Source organism: Typopeltis vanoorti, chromosome 11 (assembly GCF_054136105.1).
Source record: "Typopeltis vanoorti isolate ZY-2024b chromosome 11, IOZ_Tvanoo_1.0, whole genome shotgun sequence".
NCBI lineage: Eukaryota > Metazoa > Arthropoda > Arachnida > Uropygi > Thelyphonidae > Typopeltis > Typopeltis vanoorti.
The window spans coordinates 124,044,265-124,064,165 of NC_143559.1; the positions used below are offsets into that span (position 1 = coordinate 124,044,265).

Here is a 19,901-nt window from a genome sequence, read left to right on the forward strand (position 1 = left end):
AACAATGGACAGTTTGTTAGTGAATTTAAGGGAAAAAATACTGATACCTTCCCTGCTCCATTTCCATGAAACAATGGATATAGTAGGAAATAGAACAGAAAAATTTGTAGGAGGAAAAAAAAAATGCAGAAAATAGAATAAAAGAAACCAGGGAAATTAATAAAACAACCATGGGAAACATAACAAAAGAAATTGCAAGAAATATAGTGAAGAAAATGACAGGAAATTATACATTGGAGACAGAACTCGAAGGACTGAAAGTTGTACTTTTTTGCGCATTATGTACAGTTCCTGTATATAAAGCGCAAAAAAGTAGTACAACTTGGAAAAATACGAATGTAAACAATAATGGGAGACATAACAGCATAACTATATAAACATAATAATTATAAGGAATGATATTAAAAAAAAAAAAAATTAAATCCAAATTTAGTGTTTAAATTTCCAATTGTTATATTAGCTTAATATCACTTACAAATCTTCATAATAAACTAAATTCATGCAAAGTCCATACTGTTTAAATCAAAAATAACCTGAAACCTTCAAAGTCAGTCAGCTTTATAACTGGTAACTACAGAGGGGAAGCAGGCACAAGTGGTGAACATTAGTCTTTATTAGTCAGTCTCAAGGAAGAGGAAAAGAACTAACACAGGTGGTATGAATACCAGCTTTCCTAACTGGATAGATATTCAATGATGATGTAAAAATAATCATAATTTATAATCATGAATCTTTTTACAATTTGCTCTTGTATATTAGAATTGTATTAGTTTAAGTTTCATAACCATGTATGATCGGCACTTGAAAAGTGCCCAACAAGAAATTTAAAAAAAATGTCAAGCATATGAGACTTATCGTACTTACCAGACTCCGTTAGTTGTAATAATTCCAATGGTTCTAGATTGTAATTCTGTTTTAACAACTCTTTAATGCACTGTAATATCAATCATTTATCATAAAGACATTCTCTTTTCGCTAACAGCAATAACGTATGAGCCATTACTAACTTCTTGCATGCCACTTAGTCGAACAAGTCTGCATGCTCACCAAGGAGGTTCATGGGTGACAGAGAAAGTGTTTGATACCTGGGTAACAGAGGAAACAAGAAGAAAGAATGGAAGTGGGAGAATGTAGACCTGACAATTTTGTTTTTAGGAAATTTTTGAAAAATATGACAGTTGGAATATGTTAATAGAGGATTCTGAAAAGGGAATCTTAGAAAGATGAATCCTTAGACCGGAAAAGTGAGACTATCAACAAGGTGGTGACAGTTTTTAGCCAACCTGGTTGGCCAAGTGGTTAGCATAGCCACTCTCCAACCAACAGGCAGAAGGTTTGAATCCCACTGTGGTCATGGATGTTTGCGAATGTCTTTAAGTGGGAGATGAATATCATCGCTCGATGTGAAACCATCACCTCACTAATTGGAGGCCTAAAGTGGCTTGAAAAAAGTTCCACATTTGGTCTCTAGAGCAGGGTTTCTGGATTATGCAAAAAATTAATTAAAAATACAAATATATATAATCGATAAAAATAAAAAATAAAAAAAATCCACAGCCCACCCATGGTACAAAAGGTACTATAGATTTACAAATAGCCTTTTGTAGGTGGGAGCAACATATATATAGAAATGTGAAAAACAAAAAATCAATAGAAAATGGAAAGTCCTATGATAAAAGGAGATATTAAAAAGACATTCTATTTCTAAGAAACGTAAAATGGAAAGTTTTGTGTTTTGTCTCAAGGACACTAGTGATATAAATTATTTTCTTAGAATAAGTGATGGAATTAGATAAATCTAAAACTGTAAAGTGACAATAACAAATTTGGAAACTGTTTTTCTCTTATAATGAATTTGTGCATCTCATAATAAAACTACCCGAGATAAGAATATTTATACTGTAATAGTAAGGATGAATGAAATTTCTATATAAAGTCAGTTCTTTATCAGGCCCTGATAAAGAACTTAGTGGGTAAATTCACCAGAGAATGAATTGACACACTAAGGATATAGAGATCTCAAAGTATAATTTTATTCAGAAGGCCTTGGATCCAAATAGTGTTTATAGTTATTAATTATATTTACCACGTATATATAGTTTTTAGTTTTTCATTAGCATACCTATATTTTTTTAAATTTGATCTTGAATCAATCATTTCTTTATTCATTTTCTGTATGAATTTATCTGCTAAGGATATAGAGATCTCAAAGCATAATTTTATTCAGAAGGCCTTGGAACAATGATTAAAAGTCAATCTGATTGAACTCTTGCAAAATTTACTTAACACTGGGTGTAAAAAACAGTCTCTATAAAGAGATAACAAAATTGGAACAGTCTTTACAGAGATATAAACAATGTACTGCTGGCATAAGTACTGTTCTCTTAGAATTGTAAATTAAAGACATTTTTATAAAATCACACATGTGTATTACAGTAAAAACTGTTTATGGTACAAATATTTCATCTTACATATCATAAGAAAAAATATGAGCAGAATGAATAATTTTTACCGTGGTACACATAATTTTATAATTATGGAAAATTCTGGCGATCTCACGATGCAAGAAAGAAAATATATATGGAATGAAAAATGGGAGCAAGAGATTCTTTCTCGTATAGAAAGAAACACTGCATAATATACAGTTTCACAAGAATTTAAGTTGAAGTTATGAAAATATGGTTAGATAGCAGCTTATGTTGCATTTCTTATCCATAAGGTAAAATAATAATCTTCTTCCTCTGCATGCTTATCCCGCTTCTAACCCGGACCATGTGTTACAATTGATGCGACTTTTGTTAGTACAAATCCCACCGGCCTGTCGCCGGGCCTGCTACTCAGGTGGGGGGTGTATTTTTTGACTCGCAGCATGTGTTCATGGGGTCGGTCTGAGGGATGAAAAATTTTCCAGAGGGAGGAACCCTCTACCTTTGTATGAGACCAGCTAATTCATCTTTAGTTGAAAGAAACCAGACAAAGGTTCCTTACATCATGGGCAGGAATCGAATCCAGGTCTTTCTGACCAAATAAGGTAAAATAATAATAATAATAATAGAAAAGTAAAAAATTGAATGAGCAGCAAGTGAACAGTAAAAAAGTTATGAAAAAGCAGGTGAGCGATCTGGTGAAAGAAGAAATCAATGGTAGCGTGAATGGCATAAGTGATAGAGGAATAGTGAAAGTCAAAAATAGTGAGATTGGTATGAATGCAGTAATGACACAGCAAAGAGTGGTAAGACAGGTGGAGATGCAAAAGATAATAGAACTGCAGAAGAAGAACAAAGACAGAATGATCAAGAAGCTAATATGAATGATATGAACATGAGTGAGGATATTGGAGAAAACAATTAGTAAGGTAGAAGAACAAACTGAGGCATATGCAACGTGAGATAAGACATTTAGAGAATGCTGGTGTAGGAAGTGTAAGAAGGATAGTGGTAGAGGAGTCAAAGATGAATGATTCCAGTGGATTGGTGAAAAATAGTGTAGTGCTGTATGGGGAATATGTGGTGAAAGATATGAAAATTGAGTTGTTAAAATTATGTTTGAGAGGAAGAGTGACTAAGGTTGTGGAGAAGAGAGGAAGCGAAGAAGAAATGAGTGTAAATAGTAACAAATGATTTGTGAGGAAATGTGAATGAAGTAATGTGAGATTTGTGAGTGTTGCCAGAAACGGTGAACTGGAGGAGTGTGAGAGGAAGAATTATGAATGTGCTGTCAAGGTATGATACCTAGGGAGATGAGAAGAAACAGTGATAATGAATAGCATGACACTAGAGTGTACAGAAGGAGAGGACCTCAGCATGTGAATGTCTGTGATAAATCCAAAGGAAGGAGAGAGCTCTTTGTTACAGATGGTCTGCATTTAAAGGAGAGTGGCAATGTGAAGCTGGGTAAATTTTGGATAAGGGGAGAAGAGTGTGGCCAGTCAGGGAAACAAAAACAAGACACCAGGATCAGAATGAGATAAATCACAAAGGAATGCAAGATAAGAATGCAAGGATGACCTAAAGGGAACAACAAAATCAAAGCACTTGAATGAAAGAGGTGAGGAATTATGGTTGGTTGGTTTATAGTTTATTTGACACAAAAACTACAAAGGTCATACTGTGTTATACTAAAGGTTACAACATTAGCATTTACAGAAAATTGTAAACAATATATCTGTACAAGAATCTAGTTCCACAAAGCAGCATCTATATAAAACAGAACTGCTGCAGAGGGCACAGCAACACACAAGGTCAGAGGTTATTACAGTAGTGCAAAAATAGTTAACAATATAAGTTAATACACAAAATACGAAACAGTAAGCCAAGGAATACAGTATCTACATATATGTAAAATTATAATAGATGCTTTTATAGCAGTACAAAAATAGGCAAAAAGGGATTATTATATAATATGCATGGATGAAAATTAAATTTAGCAATGTAGTATAAATTGAATTTAGTAATACATATAAACAGAATTACTAGAAGTACACAAATAGACAAGGTGTCCTACAGCACTACATGATTATTCGAAAAATAAAGTAGTAAATAAGATGCATACACAAAATTTATGTTAAGCAATGCAGTATCTACATATAAACAAAATTACTGCAAAAGGTTTCAGCAGTACATAAATAGATAACAGTACAGGTTAACATATGTATATACAAAACAAGTGTACTGCTTTCAAGGAAAGCAGTATCTACATATAGTAAGATTACAACAAACATTATTATACTTAAAGAGTCAAAGGAATTATTATACAGCATATATGCATAAAATTTAAGTTTAGCATTATGGTATTTACATATTAACAAAATTACAGCAGGGTGATACAAATATACAAGATCAAGGCCAACGATAATACATAATTGGTCAGATTTAATCTAATGAATAATATGTATGTATAAAAATTAAGTTAAGCAAAACAGTGTTTACATATAAACAAATTTATAGTCAAAATGTGTTTGTACAAATTAATTCTTTCTAAAAAATTAAAAACATCATGCAATTTACCTGAGTCTGCTAGCATTTCCCTGAGTATATACGGCTTGGTTAGATAGGTGAAAATTTCATTCCTATTTCGTGTAAATTTTTGACAATCTACCAGAATATGATGAATAGTGAGATGTGTGTTGCATTTTTCACATGTGGGGGGGTCATCAGCTCTCAGTAAATGAGAATGCATAAGGTGACTGTGACCTATGCAAAGCCTAGCAAGAACAACCTCCTCCCTTCTCTTTGTACATTGCCTAGAATACCAGTGTTTAATTTCAGGTTTAATGTTATATAATTTGTTAATGCTTCTTGCCATGTTGACTCCCACTGAGCAATTAGCTTTGATCTTGTCAGCTGTCTGTAGTCTGTATATGGAACTGTCAAACAGTATGTGGAGAAGGTATGATCTGATTTAGCAGCTGCATCTGCAGCCTCATTTCCTTTTCTGATGTGGCTGGGAATCCTGCAGAACTGAACATCAAAATTAAGGATTTTCATTTTGTGAAACAGGTGTAGCACCTCATAAAGTACTGGATGTGGATTATACATAGGAGAGGAGATAATCTGTAAAGAGCTCAATGAGTCTGTATAAATTATGCACTTTTGGTAGCAGTTTTCTTTTATATGCACAAGTGCAAGCTGAATGGCATGTAACTCTGCTGTATAATTACTGCAGTCTGGTGGGATCTTATTTGAGATAATGTCAGGAAACACAACAGCACAGCCAATAGAGGTATTAGTTCTTGAACTATCAGTATAGATGGGTAAGAAATCAGCTTGTGCTACTCTGTGTCCATTAAACGATTGCAGATAAATGGATGATGGGGCATAAGATTTCTGTAGATGACAAAGCGAGAGGTTGCAGGATGGTGTGCAAACCTGCCATGGAGAAATGCTGTTATGTTTAGTGTAGCTAATGTTGTCAACATTTATACTAACAGCTTGCACAATTTCTTTAACATGCATAGCAAAAGGATGTATAGTAGTTTGATGTGTGTGATATTGAGCTTCCCAATGCAGAGAGAAGATACTATTCCATGTAGGTTGATCTGGGAGAGATTTTATTTTTCGGGTATAATTAAGAGATAACCATTTCTGTTGAAGTGATAGAACCAGTTCATTTGCTTCAATATAGAGACTTTGAGTGGGTGATGTGCAAAAGGCACCAGTAGCTATCCGTATACCCCGATGATGCATGGAATCCAGCTATTGCAGGTTACTCTGTCTTGCAGAACCACAGACTTGGGACCCATAATCCAAACTTTGAACGTATAAGTGCACGATAAAGATGCAGCAATGAAGCTCAATCAGTACCCCCACTCAGTAGAGGATAGAGTGCAAAGGTGGTTCAAAGTTCTTTTGCGCTTTTCTCTTAGTTGACAAATGTATACTAGAAATGTAAGTTTTCTGTCAAAGATGAGTCCCAAGAACTTGGTTTTTGCAGCTACTGGAATAACAGTATGTCCCTTTCTTAGTTCAGGATCTGGGTGATGAGTGTGTTTTCAACAGAAGTGTACACAGACACTTCTTTCTGTTGAAAACCTAAATCCATTATTAAGAGCACACAGAGAGAGTAATTGAAAGACAACTTGCTAAAGTTGTCTTTCAATTACCCTCATGTTACGTCAGTGACAGTAAATTGTGAAGTCATCAACATATAGAGCATTGCTTACAGTGGGAGGAAGCTGTTCAATGATTGAGTTAATTTTAATAGCAAAAAGGGTCACACTTAAGACAGAGCCTTGGGTAACACTCTGTTCTTGATGATATGGTCGAGATAGCGTATTTCCCACTCTGACTTGGAAAGTTTGCCTGGACAGGAAGTTTTTAATAAATATAGGGAGGTGTGTCCTTTGAGATCTAGGCTATAGAGGTCTTTTAATATGCCATATCTCCAGGCTGTATCATAAGCTTTTTCCATGTCAAAAAAAAACTGAGACAAGATGTTCTTGCTTCAGAAATGCATCTCGTATACAAGTTTCTAAACGAACCAAATGGTCTTAAAGTTGATCGATGTCTACGAAACCACATTGTGTACTGGAGAGAAGATTGTTGCTTTCCAAATATGTCAATTTAATGTGACAAAATGTAAGGTTATGCATTTTGGGGTGAAAAGATTAGCAGCAGTATACCACATTGGTGGGACTGTACTCCAGGAGATTAATGAGGCCAGAGACTTGGGAGTGTTGGTGGATAGGGAGATGAAATTTAGGGGGGCACATTGCAAAAGTGGCTAAATCAGCTCATCAACTCACTTGGTTGTTGAAAAATACTTTGACGAGCAGAGACAAGAAAGTTATTGTACCTCTGTACCGAGCCTTGATAAGACCTCATCTTGACTACTGTGCCCAGATTTCTTCTTGATGGGGAGGAGGTGGAGAGGATCCAGACGCAAGTGACAAAGATGATAGCGGGTGAATGGAATGAACTTTATGAGAACAGGTTGAAGATTTGTGGGTTGCAGAAATTTCTTACATTTGTCTCTGTATTCTGTAAGAGACAAAGCTGACTTATTTGCCAGGAACTTTTGATATGCTTTCTTCTTTTCCTTCACTGCCTCTTTAACTTCCTGTGTCCACCAGGAAGTTCTGATTTTTTTATCATTGCACATAACCTCACCACATGCCTCTCTGGCAGAATCAATCAATGTTTTCTTCAGAGTTTGCCACTGAATCTCCAAGGTTTGATTCCTGTTCTCAAACTCTTTCATTTTCTTTTCAATAATCTTTCTGTATTTTAGTCTACTGTTCACATCTGAGAGCTGCTCAACTTTTATTCGCTTTAAAACTTTCTTACATGTTATTCTTTTCAATATGAAATTCGATTTTATCCTGCTCAAGACTAAATAGTGATCACTTCCAATTTCAAATCCTCTGTACACTCTGGTGTCCTGCGCCAAGGAGAAAACATCACTATCAACAATAACATAGTCAATGAGACTTTTCTTATTCCTTGCCTCTTCTCTCCATGTGAATTTGTGCACATTTTTATGTTGGAACATGGTGTTAGTAATAACCAGTCCATGTCCTGAGCAGAAATCCAACAGATATTTGCCATTATTATTAGCTTTGCTCTTTTCTCCAAATTTTCCCAAAATATTTTTGTATGTCTCACAATCATTTCCTACTCTGCTATTTAGATCCCCAACAAGGACCAACTTTTCCTTTTTCATTGTGTCAGTTGCTTTTTCTACAGCGTCAAAAAATTCCTCCACTTCTACCTTAGTAGAACCTTCTGTGGGACCATAGGCACAAATAAGTCTCATTGTCCAGTTCCCCATTCTCATATCTGCCTACATTACTCTACTTGAGACTGACTGCCATTCAAAAAGATTAGCCTCGTATTTTGTGTTGAATACTATGGCTACTCCTTCTTTTCCTTGATTGTCATTTCCTGAATATAACATTTTGTATTTATTGCTCAGAAAGATCTCACCGGTTTTGGTCTTTTTTGTTTCAGTCACCCCTATTATGTCGATCTGGTACTTATCTAATTCCTCAGCTAGCTCCATTTCTTTGTCATTCAGGCTTCTTACATTGATAGTACCGATCTTTAACTCTGGTGATGTTGAATTGGGGTTTGTTTTCAGATTTGTTACAGTAGCTGACTTTTCGCTGTTTGCCCTGGCGAAAACAACGGGGGCCTTGTTTAACCAGGCGACACCCCAGCCGGCATGAAATTTTGTCATGCTGTACCATCATTTTTTTATTTTGGTTTAACCAATAAGAATACAATTTGGTTGGCTAAATCCCAAATTGCCAGCCCATCCTCGTTTGTTCAGTATCAAAGTAGATACCCAACAGGGTGCACCACGAGAAGGTGAGGATTGGACATTAGGTCAGAAGCTCTGGTCGGTTCTCTGCATTCCTTTAAAGGCTATATGGAGGTTTCCTCTCAGTTATACAGCTTTGACCCTTAAGCACCCTCCATGATTTTTCTTTGTTCCTCAATTTATGGAACCCAGTGAATAAGTAACTGATTTTTTTTTATTATAACATGAAATATTTCTAAAATAAATTATGTTTATGTTTAAAGTAAACATAAACAAAAAATACATACAGGACAAAGAACCAAGAGCATAATTTGCAGAGGCCATGTAGCTGCACGTCTTTTGTTGTTATTCTCAGCAAAATTATCTAGAAGATCAAACAGTCGATCACAGCAATCTGAAATAAATGAATAAAAGAATTAATCTAGCAGAGCAATTACAGTTGTTATACAGAAGCAAAGCTAAAAGAAAAGAAACTGATTGTAGTGCTTATTTCACAAGGTATTAAAAAACATCTTTCATATAAGACCTGATCTTAAGTGAATGTGATATTCACAGGCACCATTTTATTTGACTCGGGAAAAAAAAGAGAGATCCTCAGTATGGATGCTTAATAAGAAATAGTATCATAATATAATATATTAAATGACTAAAAAAATTATACCCAACAATGATGAAACATTTAAGTTTTAAGTTAGGCTAACACAGTCCAAAATTGCTATTTATTTCAAAGAGTAAGGAGCTGTTTGTACTGCACCATTACTGTAGCATGAGAAATCAGAAACATAAATCAGCCAGGTCCACAGTGAAGAGTGAAAATTCAATGTCATAAATCTATTTAATTTTCACATAAGTTCGACACTTTTACTACAATATTTAGTGATATTTTAACTGTAAATTAGATCTCATCAAATGCTTGATATATACCCTCAAAGAAGCGTCTTAGCAAATCGAAATATAAAATCTTGACAGTATTGAACTCCTGACAGATAATATAATAATATGGAAGAAAATTTTCTGTAGGTATTTAATGATAATCTTATTGCATAATATTATGGTGTCACATACATTCCTCAAAGAAGGAATGTATGTGATATTATGGTGTCACATGCATTCCTCAAAGAAGGAATGAATGTGACACCATAATATTATGCAATAAGATTATCATTAAATACCTACAGAAAATTTTCTTCCATATTATTATATTATCTGTCAGGAGTTCAATACTGTCAAGATTTTATATTTCGATTTGCTACGACACTTCTCTAAGACCTGGTTTTGACCTTTAGTAAGAGAATAATAATGGGATACTAAGGCAAGCGATGCGAAGCCAATAGCCTCTATATACGAGTTGCCCAGTCCTGAAGTCACTTCAGATGCAAAATTTGTTTGCTTACACTTGGATAAAGGATTAAATGAAGAATATAAATGAGGAACTTATTAATTTATAGAATAACCAAGTGGAAAAGCTTTCAACATGCATTCCTAAATACTAACAATTCATATTCCTTCTTAATTTTTTCCAACGCTCTCATATTTGTAGGTCTTCAGTCTGATTTTATTTCTAACTTACAAGCCCCTTGAATTAATAAGTTCCTATTTGCCCCCAAATATATTTGAATTATTCAAATATATTTGGATGACAACAATTTTATCATTATTAAAATGGTAAGTATTATTTTTCAGAATTTAAATCTTTGAATTCATAAGAAAAACAACAATTTTATCATTATTAAAGCAGACAAAGGAAAGGCCTGTTGCTGAACATGATAAAAGAGAATATGATAGAAAAATGTTAACATTACTTTGAGACTATTCTACTGGTAGCCAGATAAATAGGCTTAATTCTCTTATTAATAGTGCTTCCATTCGGGATGAAGAACAAAGGAAAAAGCTTAAAACTTTCTATGCTCATCCATCTAGATTATATGATGTACCCAAAATCCATAAACCTGATATTCCAATAACACCAGTTGTGGACTATATGGATGTTCTACTTATAAGTTATCTAAGTACTCATCTGAATTGCTTGCTACTTCTACTAGAAGATCTTCAACTTATATAAAAAAAACACTGTATTTTAAAAACAAAATTTGTGAACTTCATCTAGGCCCTTCCAATGTTATGATCAGCTTAGATATTGTGTCATTGTTTACTAATATTCCTTTATCAGACACCACTGAATTACTTCAATAAGAATTTCCATCAGATATTGTTAAACTATTTGATTTTGTTATACACATGGTTATTTCGCCTTTCAAAACAAATTATATCAAAAGATCAGGTAGTCCTACTGCTCCAACCATTGCCAACTTCTTCATGGAACACTTTGAACATAAAAGATTAAACAAGAATATAATTTTTTTGACATCATCATTGCTATTTAGAAGAATCCCACCTGTTTGTATCGTCTTTGTTTTTCTAACACCAATTATTATTATTACTGACAAGGCTGACAATCCCACCTGTTTGTATCGTCTTTGTTTTTCTAACACCAATTATTATTATTACTGACAAGGCATTTACCTCCGTGGAATGGCAAGCCTCATATCAGTGGTAGTTCTGTAATTCTTCTGCCAGTTCGACTTATTTAAAATTAATACTTCTTATGTTCATGGTATCTATATTCAATTCTGCTGATGTTGAGAATGATTCCATGTTGGAAGTTTTTCCACTTGGTTATACTATAAATTAAAGATATCATGAAATTATATACTTGGTTTAATCCTTTATCCAAGTTTAAGCAAACAAAGTTTGTGCCTGAAGTATTCGAAACCAGTCTGGATAGTGACCCTTCCAATAATGCATAGCATTATACATGTCCGCAAGGATATGTGCTTTGCATTATGGGATACTAAGGCAAGTGATGTGAAGTCATTAGCTTCTATATACAAGTTGCCCCAGTCCTGAAAATACTTCATGCGCAAACTTTGTTTGCTTACACTTGGATAAAGGATTAAACCAAGTATATAATTTCTTTGTATCTTTAATTTATTTAGAGTATGATTCCAGTAGCTGACTTTAGTGTTCTCATATGAATAAAATAGAATCCTTGTTAAACTAAGTGCAGCCCTAGATGTCACTCAATTTAAACAGGCAGGATATTTCATCTTGTTGTCATTACTCTCCTCCGCATGGTTAGCTTAGTGGCTGTGTGCTTCGCAACCATATGACTGGGGAAGGAGTGTCCCAGGTTCGATTCCCGTCTAAGACGTGAGGAATTTGAGGATCTTCCTCAGCCATAGCCAAGTTAGCCAGTCTTGGGCACGGGCAGTAGGGTTTTTTCTGCCAGTTTATCTGGTGTTTTTCATCCTGCAAGCAGGCAAACCAGCCCCATGAACACACAAGGATCTACAGCCATAAATACTTAACCCCCCATGAGGGGGCTCAACTCACCCCAATAGGGACGGGGGGGAAAAAGGGAAGAAACTCCAAACGAATAAATAAATTACTGTCCTATGGTTTAAGCTAATACAGAATAAAATTTGGTTGGCTAACTCTCAAACTGCCAATCCATCTTTGTTCATTCAGTATTCAGATATGTAAGAAACATACTCTGTGCTCTGTTCTTGATCTATTTTGCTGCCTTGCATTTGGAATTCTACCATAACTAAATGGAAACAAACATGATGTTTCTGGAATTGCAGCTGCAGCCTACATAACATGCTGTTATGTAGGCTGCAGCTTTATGTGCATAAAGCTTCAAATCTGTAGGTTCTGATTAGCATTGCAGGATTCAATTCCACAAGATGAAACATTTATAGTAAACAGACAGGCTTGCCAACTTTTGACATAGCATATGCAAAATATTGTTTTCACTGATGATATTTACTGAAAAGCACAAAGAAATTATTATTTTCATATTACTTCCATAATAATAATAATAAATATATGCGTGTGTTATGTGCAGCTTCCAACATAAAACATGGAAAAGATGGCATGAGAGCAGATTGTGAAATGTACTGCACAATATGAACACGTATGGAAGAGGATATTACTTTAGTGATTCAGAAGACAGAAATCCTTAGAATCAAAAATCTGTTCAACAACAATCCAGCATCTTTCACTGATATTTATATTAATCTAAGTGATGTTCATTAAAGATGTCTAAGAAATATGGGGAACAGTCAATGCAATATATTATTCAAGTCTATATGTCTGAGTTAACTCAAGAAGAACACCACTGAGAGATGAATGACTCCAGCCTCAACAGGTTTCTTAATTTCAATGGACTGTAATGAGGTTTAAGGTACAATTTTTATTGAAGGTGGCAAATTAAATTTGGAAATAGAATAAACAAGACTGTATGGTGGTCAACCAGTTCAATAAATTTATATGAAATAAGAAAAAAAATTACACTAAACTAGCAGTACAAGATAGTAATCAAACCAATTTTAACTTATGAGGTTAAAAATAAAACAGATGACCAAAAACTAGAGACCACAGATGCAAGAGTTCTGAGAAAAATTAAGAGAGTGAATAGATGGCATCAACTGCAGAATCATATTAAAAATAAAAATATCAGAAAAGAAAACTGCATGTTGTTAGCATTCAAAAATGTGCAAGCAAAGCTAATTTGAAGTGGTCAGACAATTTAAATAGAATGGAAAAGTAACAGCTAGTAAAATAGGTCTGTTTGACCCAGAGGATGATTAAGAAAAATGGAAATGATGTAGTTGGTGGTGCTTTAGAAGACCAAAATGTGAGGTGTTACCATATCGTACACCTGAAATTAATCTGGAGGAAAACTGTTGATGGAAATAAAAAAAATACATAAATAAATAAAATAAAATGATGAAGACATATATAAAACTATCATAGTATCCTGTCCACCCCATGAGAACAGTTATCAGAAATTTCATGGTGATTATGATGATGTAATGAGATTTGACAACTCACAAGAGTGACAACCTCTGTGAAAATGCTGATAAAGTAGTTTTCCTTAAGCAAATAATGATCTCATCTCCTTAACGTATCACAATAGCCTATCATAACTAAATAACTTTAATTCAGAAATAAGATTAACGCGACAAATGGGAACACAAGCCATAATGAGATGAATAAAACTCACTACGGATTATACTTATGTAATATTTTTATTACTGAGCACAGAATGTTTTGCCAAAGTATCAAGAGCAACTTCAGTGTGCCTTTCAAATTAAACAAGTAGAACATAATTGGAAGACTTAACAATTTAAACATGAGCTACACACATATGACAGAGTGCCCGGTCTAAAATAAATTAAGATCCTAACTATATAACTTTAAATAAGAGCCTACAGAATATGTAGAGAAGTACTATTTTCCATAAAAATGATAATTTTAGTCCATCACTTTTGTTCATATTTGGACAGTGTAGTCAAGTTGCACAACTTTTTTTTTTATAAGCTTTTCATAAGATAGTTACTTTTGTGATGACCTTAATCTTTCTCCAAAGGGATTTGATATTTGGTGGAGATAGCATGTTCTACAAGTACCAACTCTTCAGATTCATGGAATTTAATGCAATTGAGACATTCTTCATGACATATAGCCACTGATCTACTGGTTTGGACAAAATATGACAAGAAATTTAACAAACTCCAGAGTGAGTGAAAAAGTAAAATTTTAACTTTTTGCATTACCTAAAAGAAGTAGAAATCCTGTAAATAAGGTGAAAGGATACCTGTAAACCAACAAAGTAGTTGGCTATTCCTTTAGAGATACCTTTAACATATGGAATGGTAACACGATGAGCAACCTCTGTATCACCATTACGATGAATGACAGGCAAATGACAAAGAAATTATAAATATAGTTATTAATATAGTATTATAATATAGTTATTAATGATTTTGTTGACATAAGACCCGGTAAATTCATCAGCGAGAAAAGTGATTTTCATGTAATTTATTTCCTGAGACAGCAGTCAATCTCAAGAATGAATTGGATGTCATGGTAGATTCTGATCTTAGTGACAAAGTACAGTAAGGGAACTATGCCAAACCATAAGAATACCATCCAGATACCTAAAAAAGTGATTGGCTTGGGTAGTGCTGTGGAAATGTTGCTTGCATCCATAGTGCTAAGCCATGCAAAGAAAGACTGTTCTAGGTTCATTTCTAGTTGCAACTAGGGGAGCTTTTTAGCACTACCATAGTGCAACTAGAAAAACAGCAGAACATTGCTCCTTCGAATGGAAAAGACTAGCATTCAATTTTCGTTGTGACGAGGGAAATCTTTATATGAAATTTTTCAATTCAAGGAGAGTTAGCTGATCTCATACAGAGGTAGCAGCTTTTTTTTTATTCTGGAAACTTGGGTTTTTCATCCCACATACAGGCAAATCAGCCATGAGAACAAACACAATTTCTTCTTCTTCTTCTTAAGCTTTCACGAACCATTAAGGTTCTTAGCTGTGGACTTCACAACCACGGCCATCTCAAGGATAAGGTGGTTTAGTCATGATCCTATGTCTGTAGATGCGTGTGTTCATGGGGCTGGTTGGCCTGTTCTGGGGGATGAAAAACGCAGTTTATGGGTGATAAAAAAACCCTACCGCCGTATGAGACCAGATAACTCACCTTTAATCAAAAGAGACCAGATAAAGGTTCCTCATGTCTCGGATGGGAATCGAACCCAGGTCTTTCCGACCACAGGGCTTTGTCCGTACTAACTGAGCTGCAGAGGTTCTACACATGCAATTTACAGACAAAAAAAAATAATGTCGGTAGTGGTGGTGATGGGCAGTAGATGGTGTTGTGCGTATTTGGAGAATTAAGTGGTAGGGAAGATGATGAGATGTGTGTGTGTAGTGGAGTAGAGAAGTGCCCTCCTGCAATAAGTACTTGAACTCCATGGAGGTGCCATGTAATAATAATACCTGTACCATAAGGAGAGTTTGGGAGAGATGCTATTCAATATCCATTGGTCAAATCATTCCATAAAATAGTTAACAAGTGTTGGAGAAATAACTACACATTGCTATACCCTCAATTTGCAGGTAAAGCTTATTTTGGCATATGAAGTAGCCAGAATGAATAAAGCCAAAGAGGAGAACAATATCTGCAGGAAAGTCTTGCCTCCAGCTGTATCGTTGTTGCCATGGAGTAGTGTCTGTTTGCAGTTCCAATGGGAAAGAAGAAATTGTGTTCGTGATCTCTAGGATCTTGAATGCAGAAATGGCTGAGAAAGGTTTCAAGTAAGATTAATGTAGAACTGTTATGGATTGTGAACCTTAGAGCAGGGATTGTTAATTATATAGTTGCTAGAATATTGTAGAATATTGTGAAGTCGGAAAACTGCACTTCTAAATTATTGTGAAATAGTTATCCGCAGAGTGATGAGCATTTTTTAATGTTAAGAGTTATTGTTAACAGTTAATGTTGGAATGGAGATTGAATGTGAAGCTTAGTTAAGCATAATTCTGTTAATGATCTGAGTTAAATTGAGTTGAAGTGTGTGTGTGAAACTAACCATGTGTCTGACAAATATGTGAACATATATAATTATCTTTGTCTTTAAGCTGAAGACTAGAAAAGCTGTTTTAATTAATTTGAGAACCAGACATGTGCATTGCATTGTTTCTTAGCAGAATTGATAAGAACTAGACAAATTTGATATCTGTGAAACCTTTTTATTTTATGTTGTAATTACCATGTCTTAATATGAATAAATTGTTTTGTTTGTTGTTAACTTGCCTGATTTCGACTTACCAATGCACTTCTCATATAAATATAGAACCTGTGTGTGTCCTTAAAGTTAACCACGACTGACTAATAGCAAGTTTCAAACGTTGCTTGATTTAGAACTGAGTTTTAGAGATAATTCCGTGTTCTGCTGAGCATTTCTCTCACATGCATAGGAAAGGCAAACAATTCCTTTGCGCGATCTTTAATGGCGCAGTCATTATACCAATAAATTTTTAAAGATCAGTGTAAGAGAAAGTCAGCTAGTTAGACAAAGGAATTGGTTCCAGCCAGAGGCAATTCCTGAATCTATTCTCCACACATGTAAAAGTAGCATAGTTATGACACTGGGGGGGGAAATTGTAGACGAAGGGATTAAGAGTGATTGAACTTGCTCAAGCAACGATTCAAACTTGGAGTACAACTGATAATAAGATAAGAAATAAATAAAAAAATATTGAGAACTATAACAAAGCAAGTTCAAAAGATATGAAATTTAAAAATTAAAATATATAAAAATCTTTATTTTTACAACACTATCTCCACCAAACATCAAATCCCTTTGGAAGAACTAAAGTAACTATCTTATAAAATAAGATAGTCACAAAAAATAAGAAGTGAAGTAACTATCTTATTTTTATAAGATAGTCACAAACTATTTAACAAGCTGCCATGTGGTCTGTCTTCCACTCTCTGTAACTGGATTGCCAACTTTCTCACTGGTCAATCACTGTAAGTCATGGTGGATGGTTTCCTCTCTTCAGATTTCCCCACCAATGCTGGAATACTACATGGTTCTATATTCCCACCCACTCTCTTCCTCTTGTGTATAAATGACCTACTTTCACAGACTTCAAATCCTATCCATAATTTTTCAGACGACAGCATGTTCCATTCTTCCTCTTCATTTGGCACCTATTAGTGTGCAATTGTTAGAACCCTCAAGATCCACCATGACAGCATCCTAAACTCTTATCTCCTAGCTGACCCAATGGAGCAAGGACACCCTTAAATTCTGCAATTATGATTATGATCAATCTGGCCTTGTAGACCATGTTTTGGATACAACCCACAGATCTCCTGGAGAAAAACCACCATGCTCCACCATAGTAAATTCAAAAAAGACTGTTTTTAGAATCTGCAACTGCACTGAGAAATCAACCTAATTTGAATAAATACAGTTGCATAAAACCCCAAAATTGGGAAACATTAATTATCAGAGATCCCACATTACATCCTAGGCCACCTACAAATGCCTATAAAGGGCACACCACCCAGATAGAACTTTAGATTCACCCAAGTGTTTCACTTATTATTGTATTGTATTTAAGTGTTGTTACAAAAGTTATTTGTAATCCTTGAAGATGTCTCAGTGACTGAGACGAAATATTGGAAGCATTAAAATTAGCAATATACGCACCTAAATGGAAGCGTGCTTTGCATAATGATATACCGAGGCAAATGATTCTGAAGCTACCAGTCTATGTAGAAGCAGACTAGACATGAAGATACTTCATGCACAAACTCTGTTGACATATGGTTGGGTAGTTTAAAGGATTAAAACAAGAATATATAATTTCTTTTTTTTATCTACTTTGTAACCAAGCAGAAAAATTTTCTATAGGTAACACTTTAATTTACTATAAACATACAGCTTTTAATATACAGGTTTGCTGTTACCTGTCAGTTCTTCATTCGGTTTTTTCTGTAAATCTGTAAACTCATGAGGATATGTATCCATCCAATTCCACACTGCCTATGTTTTAAAGAAACAATTTCAAAATATTACTATATTATGGCAATATTGGAAAAATGAAATCTATATGCAGATGTATACTATAATACATTGAATGTAAAGTCAATTGTTTTGGTCATTCAAATCCTATCAAAATTCATAACTAACTTACAATGAAGTCTCATTAAACAAATTTCTGAAAAATAAAACTGAATGGTTGGTTGGCTGGCTACATATCAATTACTAACAATGCAACTAAAGTCAGACAGCATCAGCATCTAACTACTATACAAACTGCATGTGATCACAGACCACTCTGCTGAGGAGTAAAAAACTGAAATTCAGAAACAAAAAAACACTTACTGCACTAATACCAATTTGCTTAGCTGTCTTGTCTGAAGAACGCCAAGAAAATTACTACTAATCACAAATGAGATTTTAATGAATGAAATTATTAACAGAGAAGAAAACACTTAAGTCATTCCTTTCATACAATACCAAAATTTACTGTGTATTATCTGAAGTTTATACTCCATATTTTATTTAGTATGCTATATTTTTAGAACATCAAAATAAAATTTTTATTTCTATGTGTATGTATGTATGTTTGTGTATGCACAGACATCTTCAAAACCCCTAAAATAAATCCAACAACTCAAAATAAGTCATAATTCAATCCACCATTAACTAGGACAGATCACTGAGCCTAACATGACTTAATGTTCTAAAAGGATGGCTAATCCTATGTAAATAGTCTGATATGATTACACACACACACACACACACACACACACACACACGAGTGATTCAAAATTCCATGTACAAACTTTTTTTTTGGGGGGGGGGGGGGGGGGTAGAGAACATCAAAATCAACCATATTCACATAGGAAAGCATGACCGGAAATGCCATCGAAAGTGATAGGTGGCGCTGTTCATCAGTGCTCCAGGTGAGCAATTGGGGCTTCCTCATTCAAGTTTTCGACATTGTACAAAGAACATGCGTCGTTTTATGAATGCTGAGATGGGCAGACATGTGCCTTGTTTACAGCTTAGCTGATGGTGATGAACGAGTCGTTGTATGAACGTACTGCGAAAGGTACCAAAACAGACGTGTACCGCATCACCAAATGTTTTCGCATTTGCATCAGAATTTGTGACTATGGATCATTCAAGGATCACAGGCATGCTAGTGGGCGGTCATGATCAATGCGAAATCCAGCCATGGAAAAGGAGGTGTTGCATGCGATGGACAATGATCCAGAGACAAGCATATGTGCTGGTGCCTCTACTATAGGAGTATCTCGATCGAGCGTATTACGCGTTTTGCACCGAGTCCTTACATCCATTTCATCTGCAACAGGTCCAGTTACTGATGACCGAAGATAATCCTCAACATGTGAAATTCGTGCAGTGGTTTCTGCAGAAAAGTGCTGTAGACCTGGATTTTCCAACTTATGTTTTGTTCATGGATGAAGCTTCATTTAACTAGGAAGAGGTCTTCAATCACTACAATGTTCATGTGTGGTGATTGAACCATGAGAACCCACACGCTGTGCGATCACATGCTGCACAACAACGCTTCGCCATTAATGTATAGGCAGGTATTGTCGCTGACTGTTTAGTCAGCCCATACCTGTTACCATCCCGAATGGATCCCAGAAGTATCGGACCTTTCTGGAAGAAGTTCTGCCGGATTTACTGAACAATGTTCCAACAACTGTGCGTCAGCAGAAGTGGTTCCA

General features: G+C 34.9%; 1 protein-coding gene across 1 annotated transcript in view; it reads right to left on the reverse strand.

Moving 5' to 3' along the window:
- Positions 1–19,901, reverse strand: part of Nf1 (neurofibromin 1) — a 1,119,557-nt gene that overhangs the window by 965,138 nt on the left and 134,518 nt on the right. Inside the window, exons 8-9 of the mRNA XM_090400295.1 lie at positions 18,105–18,180; positions 9,048–9,154 (exon numbers count right to left, since the gene is read on the reverse strand). Of these exons, the coding sequence (XP_090256421.1) occupies positions 9,048–9,154; positions 18,105–18,180 (183 nt within the window). The remainder of the gene's footprint in view (positions 1–9,047; positions 9,155–18,104; positions 18,181–19,901) is intronic.